The following is a 17,637-nucleotide window of genomic DNA, read 5'->3' as shown; positions in this document are numbered from 1 at the left end:
TGTTTGTGTAGCTCGTCAGGCCTCCAGCACAGACAGTAGCCATATTCTTGGCAGGCGTTATGTAACAGCCAATCGGAGCTAACAGGCTTACCTTTGTGTACCGGTTCTCGCAGGGAGCAATTAGTCCCCTGGCTAAAGTTTGAGGGACAGGGTTATTTCAGGTTGGGGCGGGCGGGGCAGGCGGTACAAGCCCGCACCGTGCAGACACACACACCTGATGATGTGACACAATAGAGGCTTTTCTGCAAAGGTGGAGAGGCTCTATTCTTGTCTGATGTGCTTTGACAAGAGTAGTTACATCACAGTAATTTTAGAAGGAAGCGTTGTGCCCAACACAATGCTATCAAAAGGAACAGAGCGACATTCATAAAAAAAAAGTCTTTTTTTTTTTATGAATAATATGCGCGCACAGGTTAGCCAGCAAATCATTGGAAATACTTGCAATATTGCATAACGTTTAGTGAAAAAAGAAAAAGAAAAAAAGTTCTCTCACACAGTAAAGTTTAATGATGTAATCTAAGCGATACAGTGAAACAGTGGTGAGCAGCGTCCTGTGAAAGCAACATAACCCAGGTTTGATTAAGGGACGAGGTGTTTCATATTGAAGTTTGAATGATGTTCCTGGGGCTATTCTACTGGGTACTCCAGCTTCCTGCTCATTTGCTACAGTGAATATGCCATAATTGTCCGCGTGAGTAGCCGCGCCTATCCCAGCTGGATAAAGCAGGTACAGAGGAGACATTTATCACATATTTCTGTTTTGTACTCATGTCTTTTTTAACAATTCGAAAAATATTAAATTACTGAGGGCAGATCTTCTCTCTGCTGTGAACGGAGTCGCATACATGTCAGCGGTAAATAACAAAAGATTAAGGGAGAAAAACCCAATATTAACATGATAAGATTTTGAAATGGTTTGATTTCTGGTAAACCTTCACAGGGAGGCGATAATGGAGAATACTAATCAAACAAGTGTCATGATTCACAATATGATAGTTGGCGCCACATTGGTTTGTAATACCAATCTCTTTTCTACTGTAGTAGCTTATATACTGGAATCATCATCAATAAATGTTTAAATGAAGTGACAAATTAGTGAGCAAGCCTTTTAGCCTGTATAGATGGATAGATGTTCCTGTGTGTGAACAGTCACATATCAATAGAGCAGTTAGGCCAAAACAGGATAAAGAATATTTACATGGTATTTTGAAAGTGAGAGATTCATCGCGATCCCACTACTTGTGCCTTATTCATTTCCTGTTTCATGTCACACAGGGGCTTTCCTCCTCTTGGCAACTGTCAAACAATGTGAAAGTGAGCAGAGCGCGCAGAATAACGGGCCTTCGTTATTTCTCAGCTAAATAAATATATATATCCCACTGATCTGACCGATGCTGTAATTTTCAACCGAACACGGGGAAAAGACTGGGCACCAGTCCCTGTGACAGCAGACAGCTGGTCATGCAGACAAAACAGAACGTAACTAAAGTCCCTGTCCACAACTGCACAAACCAAACACACTCATTACCTCAGAAACTCCCTTTCTGCTGATGTTCGAAATTTCCCCTTCAGACGAGTCAAACCAATACTACCGTCACTGTGTTGTTTGGGTTTTGACATCACTGTGACATCACTGTGGTCTTTGGGATTAAATGTGGTGTTAAGATATTTGTCACTTCCCCTGTTTTGCAGCATTGTTTTTGTCATGTTCACATAGTTTCCTCTGAAAGGAGCATGGCATCACTTCTGTGTCCCAATTTATTTTACTAACACTTCATAGCAGTCCAGGCCTCGTTTATACGTCAATTACAAGGGGTTTCAACACCTTCCCGTACAAATGAAATGAACTTAGGAGGCCTTATTCCAAAGTATAGCTGTGTGTATGCATACCTGGGCACCATGGAGTCCCCGCCTCTCAGGGTGGTTGGATCTAGCTCAAAGATGGAGGAGATATCCATACCATCGGGAACAGGCACCAGAGTGTACATGATTTTCTCCTGTGGAGCTCGCAGGCGGCCTCGTAGAGCTTCGTTATCTGCATCCAGCTGTAGAGATACGGTGTACAGTGAGAGGGATCAAATTGCTGACTACACATGGCAGCGGGGATAGTAGATATTTTCACCAAAGTTTCAGTAATAACAATGGCAAAGGGGTGGTGAGGTTTTCAATTTCATCACAAATTAGGGCTCAGCCATTAATCATCTTTAGTGACCTGGGTCATTGACCCTATATGCCGTGACCGACACACAATGTCAGTGTTTCAGCCTTAAAAAGCAACACTGCCACCTAGTGGCAGCTTTCTTTGACACATGCAGCCACATAAATGATGGCAGAGTGACACACAGTGGTGATCAGTGGCATTCAAACAAAGGCACACCAGGTAAAGACTTGTTAAAAGTGACTGCACAATCCATGACAAGACAAAAGCTGATTTTTGAGCTAAGTTGCTGCAACCAAGTAAAGATCATAAAGCAGTACCTGGAAATTAAAGGGTGTAAAGTCCACCACCTGGAGTAGGAGGCAAAGATCCGGCAGAGATTTTAACAGAGAGGATCAATAACAGTGAAACCACCAGCTTGACTCTTAAATAACTGCAAGGAAGCAGAGAGCAGGCCGACTCACCGATGACCGCTGTTCAGCATTCTCCTCCTCAAAGTCTGGATTTACCTGGGAAACACATCAAACATCTTTATCAACACGCCCTGTCTTCATTATATTACTCTGTGCGTCAGGGCTCTGCCTCCATCATGTTAAAGTATTTTGCCCTGTGGAGCAGAGATACAAGGCAGCAGCAGTGTGAGAAAACAACACTCGTGATACTGACACACACCTCACCCACCTCGGCAGCCAAATAGCACCCAGTGGCCAAATGTTTAAACCTGAACAGGCTGTTCCAGTAGCCTGCACCTCCTCTACAAGGGTCATGGTGGACCACCTGGATATGGGGGGGGGGGCACAGGGAAGAATAGCAATGAGCCTGCATTATTTGTGTTAGTTTGATCATCTTTAATGCAAGTTACTCACAATACTGTATGTTCACAATGCAATTCAGATTTTTACCTGAGATCTGATTGATTTGTGTGGTTATATATAATATATAACCACACAAATATAATTTAAGTGCAACTGCCATCCGACTTTAAAGGACATGTATGCCGTTTATCACAAATCAAACACCATGAAAATAAAATTCAGTGAGTTATGACCACATCAATCATGTAAACATCTTCCGATTTTACCTACATTTATTCATTTATCTTTTATCTTCCGTGTGTCTTAAGTTCCTTTATTATCAGTATTGAAATATAGTGTGCCATTTCCTTTATTTATGTTCTAAATTATTTACTTTAAAGTATTTTTCATTCTTCTATCTTATAGAAATCGTTGTTTCGGTGCAGAACATGTACTAAAACATCTCCCTGCACATTATACTATGTATAATTATTGTGCGTGATAAATAAAACACTCGAGTTGACTGGATATGGCATCTCGAATCAGCAGTCAATCAATTTATGCAGTCAGATTAGTGACGCTGTCTTACTTCAATGATGTGAAAAATCAGATGTAATGCAGCTTGTTCAGACTGAAGTCACAATGAAAAACACTGGAAAACTGTCTGATTTAGGAGATCATGAAAGTGGCTTTTCAGATTGTATGAAAAAAAAAAAACTAACTTCCTTTTTGCTTGCAGTGTGAATGTAAAATTATATTCCCACTTTGTGTAGTTGAATCATTGCAGTTGCACAGGTATGTATCAACCAATAATGTACTTACCAGCCAATCACATATCATTTTTAATGGATTGAAGTCAAAATTTTAATAACTTAACCAAAACGTGATCAAATAGTAGAAACTACAACAGTAAAACAAAGTGCAGCATAGTATGTGTTCTCAATAAATGAATATGATAACCGTTATAAGCATTTCTGAGAAGACAGCAGCACAACTGCAAAAAAAAACCTTTATTGCATTACATTACTGGCTGCAGTTGTTTCATTTTTCAAAACTATTGTCTTTAATCCAATTATAATAGCCGAAGTGATTACATTAATAGCAGGTATTACACGTTAATCATGGTCTCTTGAATCAGTTGAAAAACAAATGCTTATCAAACATCAAGAGTAAAATGAGCCTTCATGGACTGACCTCCACTTCCCAAAGTGCTTTGCTGCTGGTGGCAGAAGTAGCGGACTGCCGGCCGGTCGTTCGAAGGAAAACATATTGCTTCTTTCTGTGGTCGTCACACGTGAGAAACTTCTCCTGCTCTGCATGGAACAACCGCACGACGTCACCCTGTAATTACAGACACATACCAAAATACTTTACTGGCCTGGTCACTCTCTTAACCACGTTCACTCCAGATTTTCGAAGCTTCCCGTTACTTTGTGAGGGCACCCACCCCTTTCAGTATCGTCTCCTTGTTGTCGCTCCATTTCATGAACAGAACAACTTTCCAACTGGTGTTGCAATTCACGGAATTAACCTGTAAAACAGAACAAACATTCAAAAGGACAAGTGCCGCTGTTAAGAATTGCTTTTGTTCCTCCTATCTGTCTCAGTAATGTGTTTATTTGAAGCCTTCAGTATTTTTCACGTACCTCATTGCATCCTGGGTTGTCAACTAACTGGTGGCTGCTGGCGTGTAGAGGCTGTCCAGCGTTCACAGGGTTAAGGACGACTTTATCTCCAATCACCACCTGCAGAAATGAAATAAAACCCAGAATTAAAAAATATCTATTGAGAGGCAAAATATCTTGAAACATGATAAATCAAGTGAGGAGCTGACTTTCAATGAGAATCCATATATACAGATGAGGCTATACACCAGACCAACACTAGATGGCGCTCTTTGTTAATCTCAAAGCTCCAGTTGATCTACTTATTTGAGTGCAACTGAATAGTTTGTTGCCGTTTATACACAAAATAAAATGTAAGGAATCGACAGCATGTTGGATTGAGTGAGAATCTACATGGTGTTAAACCAAACCTCTTCTTTCTCAAGATTAATATATGTGGAACTACGAAAAGCCACAGCACTTCACTTTAATTTAATCCATTCTCCTCTGAAACATCATGTATCCATTACCAAGTTGAAACTACTTCAAGTGAATTTGTGTTTTAGAAGAAACCAATGATCTTTATAGTCTATTGGATACCAGTGACAGTCACACTGGTGTTGAAATAAAATATTATAGGCTGTTGCTCTTGTTCATCAGGATAGATTAAAAAAAAATCCAGAAATGGATAAAAAAAAAAAAAAATGTACATCATAACTTTCCAATTAAGGCAGATGCTGACTCGGATCTCTCCTCCATTTCTGAAATATGCTACAATTCAGTTCTTCACGTACAAAACAATAGTTATGAGTATTCTGCTTCCAGTTCTTCACAAAACTAGGCACGTTCGTACTAAAACTCAACTTAAAAAAAGCTTAGACAGTTCAAAAGACTGATGTGTGAAAAGTCAGGTGGAGCCTCAACAAATAAGGAGTTGACATAAAAAAAATACAGTTTCCTCCCCCCAAACTGGTCTAAACTTTCTACATTAATTGTCTGCAGTTACAAAATTATTATTTATTTTTGTACATAGATGCCGTACAAACATGAGCTGTGTTGCATTTTTGATCGACAGTTCTGGAACCCACAGCAGAGGAATCACACACTGCTGCTGATGTCTGAAGCTCGACAGGCTGTTGCTGTAATGTCATTATGGGCTGCAGGATTAGTGACCCCCTCTAAGTCCAGGGTTGGCCAGCAGACATTTGACACCGTTTCACAGAAAGATAAATGGAGAGAATTTAGATAGAAAATACTGCAATTGCAACTTTTGGACAATTAGATTAATGAATTAAGAGCGCTTTATTTTGCTGCATCCAGAAATCTGCTGAAAGATTATTCTTCTTCTTCTTCAGGGTGTACGATTCCTGCTGCTTTTCGCACGTTTTCACAAACTGACTAATAATATTACTTTAACCTTTTATAGAACACTAGATGAAACAATCAGAATATGCAAAAAGCTATATTAGGATATGAAAAATGATACAAGCAAGTAAATAAACTCCATTGTATAACAGTTTCAGAACGAGCGAAAATCTGACGTTTTTCACTGTTTATCACTAGAAATGGTTTCCTAATGGCAGAAATGTCTGAGAGGATTTCTATACATGGCTCGAGTCACGCTGCAATAACATTTTATCAACATAAAAAGATGATTTATTCAACACAATGAATACGTTTTAATAAAAAAATGTTTTCAAACATTAGTTCGTATTCAGTTAATGTCAATAGCGTAGATCAGAAGATATTCAATTATTCACTCATTCAATAAAGGGTTAATAGGTGAGCTTGCTATAATATACCTAAAAAAGTCGAGTATACGTGTGCACACCAGGAGGGACTTTCTCTGAATATACTGAGTGAAGCAGGTGATGAAATTCCCATTCAGAAATAAATCTCTGAAAACTGCTGCTTAATGCTTGCTGGGCATTACCCTCACCTGCCTGCGAGAGAAACGCCGTGTGAACAGAGTTAAAAAGATAATTGTCCGTATGTCAGCAGTTCCTTGTGCTTGGTAAGCACAGTCTTCTAAATAAAAGGCAGAAGCCTGAACTGCTGGACCCATCAAGCTCTTTGATAAATTCTTCATGAAAACAACCTGCATGCGCGTTCACGTGACTTTGTTTCCAAATCCCCTGAAAAGTCTAAAAATACACCCCGAATGCCTCTCGCAGAGCATAATTAACTCCCAGCTCTACCCACACTGTCTCCCAGGGATCTCAGCTTGTAGAAAGGCTGGATGTAGAACCAGGATCCTTCGTTTCCTGCCGAGTCCAGAGTCACTCTCATGGCGTTTTTCTCCAGCAGCGCAGGAAGCCGCTTGTTCACGGTCAGGTATTTATTGCTTTTTAAGTGCAGCAACTGTTGGCAAACAAAGGTGAGAAATACACGTTTACAAAGCAACATTATCAACGGCATTAAACAGGTGAGGGGGAAACAGCAGAGTTTGGAAGACAATATCAAAGTATCAGCTGAGCTGTTGTTCTGTGTTTTTTACAGCAAAGCTTCACCACTTGGAGTCTGGTAACCACTTGGAGGAACATCGTGTTTTTTTTGGGGGGGGGGGGGTTGAGGTGGGGTTTGAGGTGCTTGATATCAGATTCCTACATATCAAAGTAAACGACAATAAGACACTTTCCATCATCCAGAGCAGAGCTCGGAAAGTACTTATTGCTTGTTTTGTTAAGGTGATATTGTTTGTTTTTAAGGGCGGGTCTGTTGACTTTTCTGTAATTTTTTGGCATTTCTTAGGCCTCGTTTACACGTCAACGTTCAAGTGAGAACACGTCCTTTTTGCATTTTCATTTACACAGCAATGTTTTGAAAATTATGTCTGTTTACACGGAAACTGCAGAAGCGCTGAAAATGATGTCCTTTTCATGTTTGGCCACTCGTGGGTGCTGTTTGTTTGTTTTTGTAATTAAACCACACACTCGTGCTGACAGAAAAATAAGCGATGAACATTAACAAACGGCAAGCGCATGAACGTTCGACCAAGTTGGATTGTTATTACGGCGACTCTCAACTAGAAAACTACAAAGTCCCAGGAGAAATGACACTCTAACATAGTTGTGATTATACATCTACTCACGCAAGGCACCGTTCTTGCGTAAACGTACACCCAAAATGCCACAAAAGTTTAGCATTTACACCTTCACGGGGCCTTAGAGAAACTACTGGAAACTACTGATGAGCATCGTCAGTACTAACAACTGCTTTCTAAAACTATTCTAGAGACCCGTGTTGCAGCTTAGGTGTAATAACTAATCACGCACAGTGAATCTTTCCAAAACAATGTATTAACGGTTAGAACTTAAGTACGTAAGATCCTCAATGTTGCTCTTAAGCTCTACGCAGCTTTATTCATTACCACTCAACTCAAACCCAGCGTGACATGTGCGTTCAGAAGCAGCGAGTTCTATTTCCATAACTGGTAATCAATCAGGGGAGACACACTGCTGAAATGATGGTTGCTCCTAAACCAGGACATATTTCACGTTACATGTGGTGTTCCCTTGTGCATGTCACAGTGCAGGAATGTGTTTCTATTCTGGATTTCAGATGAGTCCACACCTGGGAAAACAACATTCCTGTGCAAAGAGCAAAGCTGAGAGAGCAGAGATAACACTCCAACATGAGGTCTTTATCTCACTTTTTTGTACAGGAGCAAATACTTAAAACTTGCCTTTTGGATTGAATCAGAATTACAGACAGGATTAACATGTACTGTGATGAATGGTGGTAAACGTGTGTTCAGACGACCTTTTCTAACTGGGTTATGAACGCACCTGAATGACATTTCCATACTGGATGACGGTTCCCAGCAGCTTGCGGTTTTCCGACTCGTTTTGTTTTTTCTCGAGGTCGGCGGCATGCTGATGCACAACGGACAGAGACAGAAACATGTTGCACAACATTTGCAAATATTCCGCGCCAATTAATGAAAGTGTGCTCTCCTCACGTGGAGTTTGGTGAGGAGGACGGTGTCGGTGGTGCTGTTTCCTCCGGGTTTTGCCGCCTTCCAGAACTGCTTCTGTGCGGAGTATCTGTTCATGGGACACAGTTTGAAAAGGCAGTCTGGGGAAAAGAAAGCAAAACAAAAGAAAACAATTCAAACGTTGGCTTTTAGCATCGGTGCTGGTCTCAGCTCGCACCCGTTAGTGTGAGAGAAACAAACCGATTTAAAATGAGAAAACGTGTTATTGTTAAATCAAGTGTACGTTTAAGCATCTGTGCTTCGGTCTGAATGAGATTTTGGGGTTAAAGTAGTAAACAATTCACATGCGGATGGAAAAGAATTTTGGCAAACCAAATTTATGTTACCTTTTCCTCTATTTATGGAACCACACAGAAAATAATGAGCTTATATACCAGAGTTTGGATGGGATTACGTCAATAAAATAATGCCACATGCACGAGAAAACCAATTCTGCCTCAATGGCGACAAGTGGTTGGATTTCTCTGAAACTAAATGTAATACAAGTTCTGCATTTCTCATTCATATTCCAAATATATTTGCCAATGCAGTAACCAGGGAAGGCAATGTCATTTGTAAAGCATAAGCAACTTTTAACGAAGTCAAAAACTCCAACAGAATGAAAAAAACAATATGAAGACTTAAAAAGCGGCCAACAAATGAAAAGATGTAAACATCCAGACGTGATCATGTTAAAAAGAGACTGGAAAAAAACTCTGAGGGGGAAATTGGGTCCAGTCAAGCTGAGAGTTGTGGCCATTTTTATACGGAGCAGATCAGAGATGTACTGTGTTCCTGTTCCTGCCTCCCCCCCGTGCTGTGTTTACGTTCCCGTCAGCCCGGTGTTCTGTGTGGTTCTCTCTGCTGGTGTGTCACTGGGCCAACAGCAGCACACACACCAGGAGAGCCACCCTGGTTCTTCTGCTGAGATAGAGCAGTTCACCTGGGAAACTTCATCTGCTTCAGTGGTTTGGAGTTTAGTCCGTTTTTTCTGTCATCCCTGAATATTAGCTCACATGATGCAGTCCGAAATAAGCATAAAATTCTATCAAAAGAGGAGTCTTACAGATTTTCTTTTGTGACTTTATCCCATTTGAGTCGTAATGTTAGTTTAACATTTTTTTTTTAAACTTATAAGAAAAAGCAACTTGGATCAAGGTGATTGGCCACGAAAAATGTCACCCTGTCGAACCGAGAATCAAAATGTAACCGACTCCCGAACAATGAACGAGATAAAGCTTAGTGAAAAGCTGCAGAAGAAACTTTTTCAATGCTATAACAATGCTATATGTGACAATCTTGTCTCACTGGCAACAACTGTCTGGATTTCTTTGAAATCCGTTCATTCATCTTGTAATTTTGCAAGGTCGCAGTGCAAACTCCGCAACTCCATGCAAACTCCACACAGGAAAGCCCGGCCCGTATTTGAACCTACGACCTTCTTTGAAATGTAACGTAATCATCTCCTGCAAATGATAGGCTCTCATATTCCAAATATACAACTAAAAATCAATGTGATAAAGCCAACTGAAGGGTTTAAAATTAAGGGTATTCAATAAAAGTGGCTACATTTGATTATTTCCACCGGGAAATCCATTTAGCTTCCCAATATTCAGGGAATAATATTTGCAATTGATAATGTGTTCAAATGGTCTTGAATCAGATTATCTTGAGGCCACAGATAACTGATTCCAGCCACATGTGGCCCTCAGTCCTCGAGGAGCACATAAACTGACATTAACATTTTATGGATTAACCATTGCAGCAGCTGAGCCAGTTAATATTCATTGTTGGAGCTTTTATGCAAACATACCCACCACGGTCAGACTACATTTCCTGCTAACTTCTCACGCACGCACACACAAAAACTACTTTAAAAACATTTAATAAATGCACCCAACGACGCTTCATCCTACATGGTCAGCAGACCAAAAGCACACACCCTCAGATATCGTGAACTTTATTTAGGTTAAACTACCCTAATCCAGTCAATCTCTCACCACCAATAGGAAGCCCTTGTCTAATACATAAAATAAAGTTTATTATCATATCTAACAGACTGAATGTTCTATCATTTATATCTATATATGATTCATTAACCATTTATATCCATTTGGCCATGCTTCGTCACATTGACTCACTACAAAACAAGTTCGGATGGGGACCAAAATGTAAATTTGGCATAACCCCCCCCCCCCCCATTCACAATGAACCACAAGACACCATGACAGGTATTACATTTTAATAAAACATAAGAGCTTGTATTGAATTAAAAGCAAAAGGCGTTAAAAAAAACATTGGGACAAAAGCATTGTTCGGTAAAAAAGGTAAATGGCTGGAAAGTTAAGTGGTTCGGATCCTGTCGGATTTTGAAACGATGCATGAATTTGCAACAGATCAGCAACATGAGGGAGAAAATGAGCTTTTTAGAGAGAGATAAGGTTTCAGAAGTCAAGACGGCCAAAGGTTTGACAATCATGTAACAAATTCAGGAAGTCCAAAAATCAATATTGGATCCTGAAACTGACAAAACTTCAGGTCTGATGCTGTGAGGATACCACCGCATAGACTCAGGAACAACACCAGAATTCAGTCCAATAAAAAAAAAAAAAAAAAAAAGAGGTTAAAGTTTTTATCATTCTAAGAAACCATCTGACATGAACATGATCCAGAAACATCGCCATCTTCTTTGGACTATGACCCCGTTTACATAACAAGTGAAAACTCATCGTTTTTGTGTTTTCATTTCAGAAAAGTTTCCCGTTTACACAGCAACGTTTTGAAAACTGTGTCCGTTTACATGGAAACAGCAGAAAGGGTGAAAACTATGTAGTTTTCCTGTAGGGTCACAAGTGGGTGCCTAATTACACACAGACACACACAGATATGGAGCCTGAGTGTTTCCAGAAAGTTGCGTTTTCTCCAGCTTACATGACAATGGGGTGTGAGCATTTTCAAAAACTTGAGTTTTCAGTGCCTCTGAGCACCACTGTCGCGTAAACGGACACCCAAAATGCACCAACAGTTTTGGATTTTCACTTGAAAACATGTTAGGTTATGTGAATGAGCCCTGAAGAGTTCTTTAGGCAGATGAATCAACGTTTGTATCTTTGTTCAGCCTGCAGGCTGAACAGAGGAACCATCCAGCTTATTGTCATTCAGTTCAATAGCCTTCATTAGTGCCTTTAGAAAGGACAGCTTGCACAAGCTGGAAAGCCACAGTCAATGTCGAAAAGTAGATTGCTTCTATTTATACAACATCTCCTTCAGGAAAGGTTTAGCTCATTACAGCAGGACAATGGTAAAGCAGAGTCCATCACATTATTATATGGCTTCACAGTAAAAGAGTCCAGGTGATGAACTGGCCTTCCTGCAGTCCAGACTTTTCACCCAGAGAACATTCAGAGATATTTTGAAAGTAAATCTCCATTTAAAGAGGTCACAGCCCAAACGTTTACAGGCTGTTAGTACAAAAAGAAGGGCCGCTACAATGAAGGTAAACGTGGCTCTGTTCCACTTTTTTAAGGATGATAGAGGACATTAAATCAGGTCAGCTTCTACTGAGACCCTGTTTACACGACAACGTTTCAAGTGACAACACCTAATCCACAAAGAAAAAGTGGGGGCGTTTACACTGCAGCAGCGGACAAAGAGACAATGGTGTAGTTAGTAAGCCGGGCCACTGGAGGGCGCTGTTGCTTGATTTTGTTATGAAACTACACAAACGTGTGCAGAGAACAATACACTGTAAACGTGAAGAAAATGGAGAGAACCCGACATCCGCATGGACTGATGACGCATCGGATGCTATCAGGGGTGAGTCTCAACTAGTAAACTACTGATCTGGACGATAAAACTAGAATATGGACCGCGGGACTTGCCACTATGCGCGGCCATATTTGTTTACAACTGGATGAGCAGGAGGGAGGGGGAGAGATATGCATGCACAGTAGCAGGCTCTGTTGCCTCCGGCAGTCTCTGCAGGAGGGATTTTCGCCGTGAAAGAATCTTTCCACCTTGGGAGCCGGATTAAAAACTTTGCGGATACAGTGCATCCGTGTAAACGGACCCCCCAAAAGTGAAGAAAGTTTTGCGGATACACTTAAATTCGTTGTCGTGTAAACGGGGCCTCAGATGCCTGCTAGCTGGATAATTAAGACCCTACACAGACAAGATGGTAGAAGCTTTTACTTCGGACATGTAATATATTGTATATCTTCTACTGGGTGAAAAAAAACAACCACTAATGCTTCATAAGGACAACAAAATACCGCAGTATTGGTTTTCTTAATATTTGCACTTCCCAATTCCACAACTGCTGGGATGACCTGAGGAGCGAACTGTGGGTAAAAAAAATAGCCGCTCTCTGTCGGAAATGTGGCCAAAGAAAGAGTATCCAGGGATTAACTGTCATTGGGCACAGGGTGGAGGAAGGAGGACAACCGGAAATGAGGTCAAGGACCATTGAAGAAAACGGGGCACTGGGAGAACATCCGTCTTACTGGGACGAGGCTTCAGGCTTCAGAGCGGAAAAAAAAAAAAAAAAAACTGGGAACGTGAATCATATGGGCCGATAGACTTTTGGCAGGTTGTACATTTATAATAAAAGGTTAGGAGAAAAAGAAACAGATGGGTGGGTACAAACATATTAAAATGTAATTTATTCAGTTTAGAAATCCACAGTGTTTTTGGTCATTTTAATACTGAAATAGCTGTGTGAGAAGTCTATAAAAACATCTGGTCCATTTTTATCCAAACGGGAAACTTTCCAACATATGATTTGGTCAGTTCATATCAAATTGAATACGTTTCCAGCATGGAGTGGAAAATGAACGGCCATGGTGTGTGCAGCATCTATAAAAAGTGCAGACAAATTTGGATGTTTTCCCCTTATTAGTTCTTAGACTCGATCCATTTTTGTAGAGTCAGTGATCCTAATTACGGGACCCTGAAAATCTAATACTGGAGTAATCATGTAAAAGTAATAACTGGAGTGACGCATTGATATAAACTTTAAAAATGCCATAACAGGAAAAAAAACTGGTTTACATGTTGTTAGATTTTGTACATACTGATGTCAGACTCAAAATTGACATTATTCCAAAACAGGCGAAAGGTATAATTAGATAACGGTAATTTCCTGATAAGGAAAAAAAGGCTGCTCATTACTTGAATAATCTCCTTGTTCCAAATATTGAATAATGATCAGATTTATAGTTTGCATGTATACAGGTTCTCTGATAAATATGCTCTAATTCAGGGGTGTCAAACACAATCCAGTTCAGGAGCCACATGCAGCTGGATTTCATCTTGGGTCAGATCAGTGAAAAAGTTTCCAAAATAAATTGAAAGTTTTTCTTTGTTGTAGCGTGATGAAAATGTCTATATTTCCTCAAAACCAAACAATTACTACAGAAAGCTACTACGATCTCAACATAAAGTCAATTTTAATGAAACCTTCTGGTCGACAATATATAAAAAAACCTCTTCCATTACTGTTGCATTATACATGTTTTTACAAACTCACCCCGACAACAAGGCTGTGAAGCGTGTTTGACAGCAATGCGGACGCCATCTTTCATGGCAGCATCTCCGATATATAAGCTTGGGTTTCAGTGTTGTGTTTGTCTGCTACTCTTAAGATTTTTTTATTATTTTTTTTTAAATAAATGTTTTATTTGAAGCTTTTACAATTTGCTTGGCTTTGGTGGGCCGGATTAGAGCCTCTTGCGGTCTGGTTTTGGCCAATGGGCTTTATGTTTCACACCCCTGCTGTAACCAGCAAACTATCTAAACTTGAATAAAACGTTTCAAAACAGCAACACAGAGGAACATCATGCCGACCTGCTGTGGGAACACATAGAAGTCACATTATTGTGCACAGTGATGTTAAAAGGAATCCTGCACACAAGGGGAATAAGAGAAACTAATATCCAAAGTCACTGTCACGTGATAATTTCGTATGTGAGAACAGACACAAATTCATCAAAGCAGTCAGATACAGTGAGATTTATCAAAAACTGAAGAAGTTGAGAAAAAAAAACTGTCACAGCCTATTGGCAGGAATACATTCAAGCTGTTACAGCAAGATATGGGCTTTCACCACATCTTTAAATATGATTTGAATAGCTGAGTTAGACACAAACCACTGAAGTCAACGCATCCTCAAGTCAACAGACAGTGTTTTATTTAAATCCATTAAACACTGCCGCACGCACACACCCGCAAGGCTGGCAGGAGAAGAACACAAGTATAAAACATAAAGAACTTATCAGTAAAATAATTGAGTCACATGTAGGTAGATTACGGAGAAGGACACGTACTTTACCTATCCAACTGATCTTAAACAAAGTAAAAACATTGTATGGCCAGTGGAGTCCTGGTTAACACTGGGTATCTTAGTTTTGAGTAATGTAATGTGATGAGGACAGCTTGATGAAATAAAAATGCATAATTTGGGATTTTTAAATGGGTGTTTAAGGCCCTGATTACACGACAAGGTTTCAAGTGAAAAAGCATTGATTTGGCATTTTCTTTTCAGAAAAGAAAGATCCACAGCAGTTATTTCAAATGGGAAGAAAGAGTTTGTTGTGATTCAATTCAACTTTATTTATATAGCACCAAATACAACACAGTCAATTCTAGGTGCTTTTAACAGAGAAAAGAGAAAAACCCAACAAATCCAAATGAGCAAGCAGATTTATTTGCGGCTGTGGAAAGGAAAAACTCCCTCTAACAATAGAAAACAGAAAAGACTCCCTAACTGAAACTGGGATCTGGTTCCACATAAGAGGAGCCTGAGAGCTGAAAACAACAGCTCATGTAATCACATAAGAACCAAAGTCTGTTAGTGGGGGGTAGTAAAACTCAATTGCTGCATTTAATCTAAATATTCAGCTGTGTCTACCTACTTATTGAATAAGACAGATTGAAATTACTGTAAATCTACACTTTGTGCATACATGTCTCATGTCAGGGCATTGTCTCTACCATGCAAATACATGAATAGTTCCCCAGGAAGGGTAGTTAGTCTGTTCCAACTGTGACTGTTGCAGTTTGAGCAACACAGAGCAGAGCTTCCCACAGAGCAGATTTGGAAACCACATCACGGAACTCTTCTTAACAGGAGTGTGCAGTCATGACTCATTCACTTCACAATGTAAAGACAAATCTCTCTTTTTTTTCTCTCCCACAATTGGTTCAACCAAACACTCCTCCACGCCTTCAATTTGCTCACTGCGTTGATGGCGTGTGGTGCGACCAGGAACTTAAGGCCACATTTACACGTACCCAGGTTTTTACAAAAAACGGATATTCCCCCGCTACGTAAAAAAAAAAAAGAAAAAAAAAGTCTTAATTGATACAGAGCCGCATTTACCCCTGGTTCAGTGCAACTATGAGCATGCCAAACCTGTAGGGGGCAGTATAACAGGAAGCATGAAGCTATGATAGCCAATCAGAATCCTTGGGGGAAAAAAAAAAAAAAAAAACACCACGTCACGAATTGTGCCGTAAAAATCCGCCTACCCCCGCATAGCAGACACGAATCAGTGCAAATACACCAAACTTCTCAAAGCATTCACTGTCATGAGAATTATGACGAGAAACTTAATAAAAATCTCCATGTTATGCAACTAGTATTCACTTTACAATGACTTTTTCTGTAACTTCTTTTTAAAGTTGTTTTTTTTCCCCCCAATAATATCAGGTTAAAGCAACCATGTATCTTCAGTCACCCAAAACCAAATAACAGATTGTTGGATACAAGCTCACCGTCCACAAAGGATAAGGACGAGCCCAGCTCCTGTTTATGTCTGAAAATTTTCAAAAAGTACCAGAAAGAAAAGAAACAACAGTTGAGATGTCTGTACTACAGCCATCTAATTACAGATGGACCCATGTTTCATACATTTGTATGAATTACTGGGTCCCTTCAACAACACAGTGATATTTAGGAACCCTTGAAAAAAATAACGAAAGCAGTCACTCATATTTTATATTGATGAAATCAAACTAAATTCAGAAACTCTGAATGTAGCTTCAGTCAATAGTTTAAGGTGCATACGCAGACACAAACGATGAAAACAAGCTTCAAATGGGTCATTGTGTGACTGTGAAATGTTTATCCAGAACTCCTCGGCATACATGTGGCACGTTTGCAAAAATAGCCAGTGTACACTATATATGGGCTTAATTTGAGTTCAACACGTGAGTCTCTAAAAATGGTACAAAACTGTATTTGAAATCTTTTTTTTTTTTTTTGCTTGATTGTTTTTCGCACAGCTGCAACAACAATAGATTTCCATGCGGTCTTCACACAAAGCAAAGCATATTGTGTTTCAGACACGGAGCCAGGAGCTAATTTGTGCTTACATTAAAGCTCTCAGGGTGCAGTCTGTTATTCGATGGCAGGTTCCTGCGAGGGGCCTTGAGCTTTACTCTGGCTGGCATTCTGCCTAAAACACACCACTTATTGAGAGAGCTTCGAACAGTGACAACACCACCACATGCTGCGGATATCGTACGACCACACAACAGCACCAAGTCTTCCTACACTGGAGGAGCTCGGGCTAAAAATAAACATTTACTGGTTGGGAAACTGCTCACCCAGGGTCATTAAATAAAGTAGCATCTGCCATTTCTTTCTTGGTACACTGGCCATATTTTACAATTGCATTAGACCGACATGTTCTAAATAGGATTTATGCCCATATTTTACATAAATGTCTCAGGAGCAGAGCACATGGAGTCCTCGGTGGCACTGGTGTAAATCAGCGACGTTGGACGGCTGTCAGAAAGGCCTTTCATTTAGTCACTCTCTTTTTGGACCTTCAGCCAAACGGCAACTGGCCATGAATGACTTTATGTTGCGAACTACTGATTCAGACAACCAGCTTATGTTTAGGAGTCAAATGAGAACAAAAAAAGTTCAGTTTTTCCCTGTTTTGTTTTGGAAAAGTTTTACCTTGGAAGCCATTTTCAAAACAATTCCAGTGGCTCCGAGCACCGTTGTCATGCAAACGGAGAAACTCCTCTGTACGAGTCCAGTGGGGGGCCTTAATGAATGTGTGGGTTTCCTCCAGGTGCCCTGGTTGTCTGAGTGTC

The 17,637-nt window shown here is 40.1% G+C and overlaps 1 protein-coding gene across 1 annotated transcript in view; it reads right to left on the bottom strand.

Annotated features, from left to right (window-relative positions):
- Positions 1-17,637, bottom strand: part of itpr1b (inositol 1,4,5-trisphosphate receptor, type 1b) — a gene marked incomplete at its 5' end in the record, with an annotated part of 108,091 nt that overhangs the window by 78,759 nt on the left and 11,695 nt on the right. The window contains 9 exons of the mRNA XM_080461820.1: positions 1,891-2,045; positions 2,623-2,667; positions 2,840-2,935; positions 4,147-4,293; positions 4,400-4,483; positions 4,599-4,697; positions 6,759-6,917; positions 8,345-8,431; positions 8,518-8,633. Coding sequence (XP_080317946.1) covers positions 1,891-2,045; positions 2,623-2,667; positions 2,840-2,935; positions 4,147-4,293; positions 4,400-4,483; positions 4,599-4,697; positions 6,759-6,917; positions 8,345-8,431; positions 8,518-8,633 — 988 coding nt within the window. The remainder of the gene's footprint in view (positions 1-1,890; positions 2,046-2,622; positions 2,668-2,839; positions 2,936-4,146; positions 4,294-4,399; positions 4,484-4,598; positions 4,698-6,758; positions 6,918-8,344; positions 8,432-8,517; positions 8,634-17,637) is intronic.

The sequence above is a fragment of the Lipophrys pholis genome (genome assembly GCF_963383615.2).
Source record: "Lipophrys pholis genome assembly, chromosome: 4".
Lineage (NCBI taxonomy): Eukaryota > Metazoa > Chordata > Actinopteri > Blenniiformes > Blenniidae > Lipophrys > Lipophrys pholis.
The sequence above is the reverse complement of the archived record's forward strand: the minus strand, read 5'-3'. Positions and strand labels throughout refer to the sequence as shown.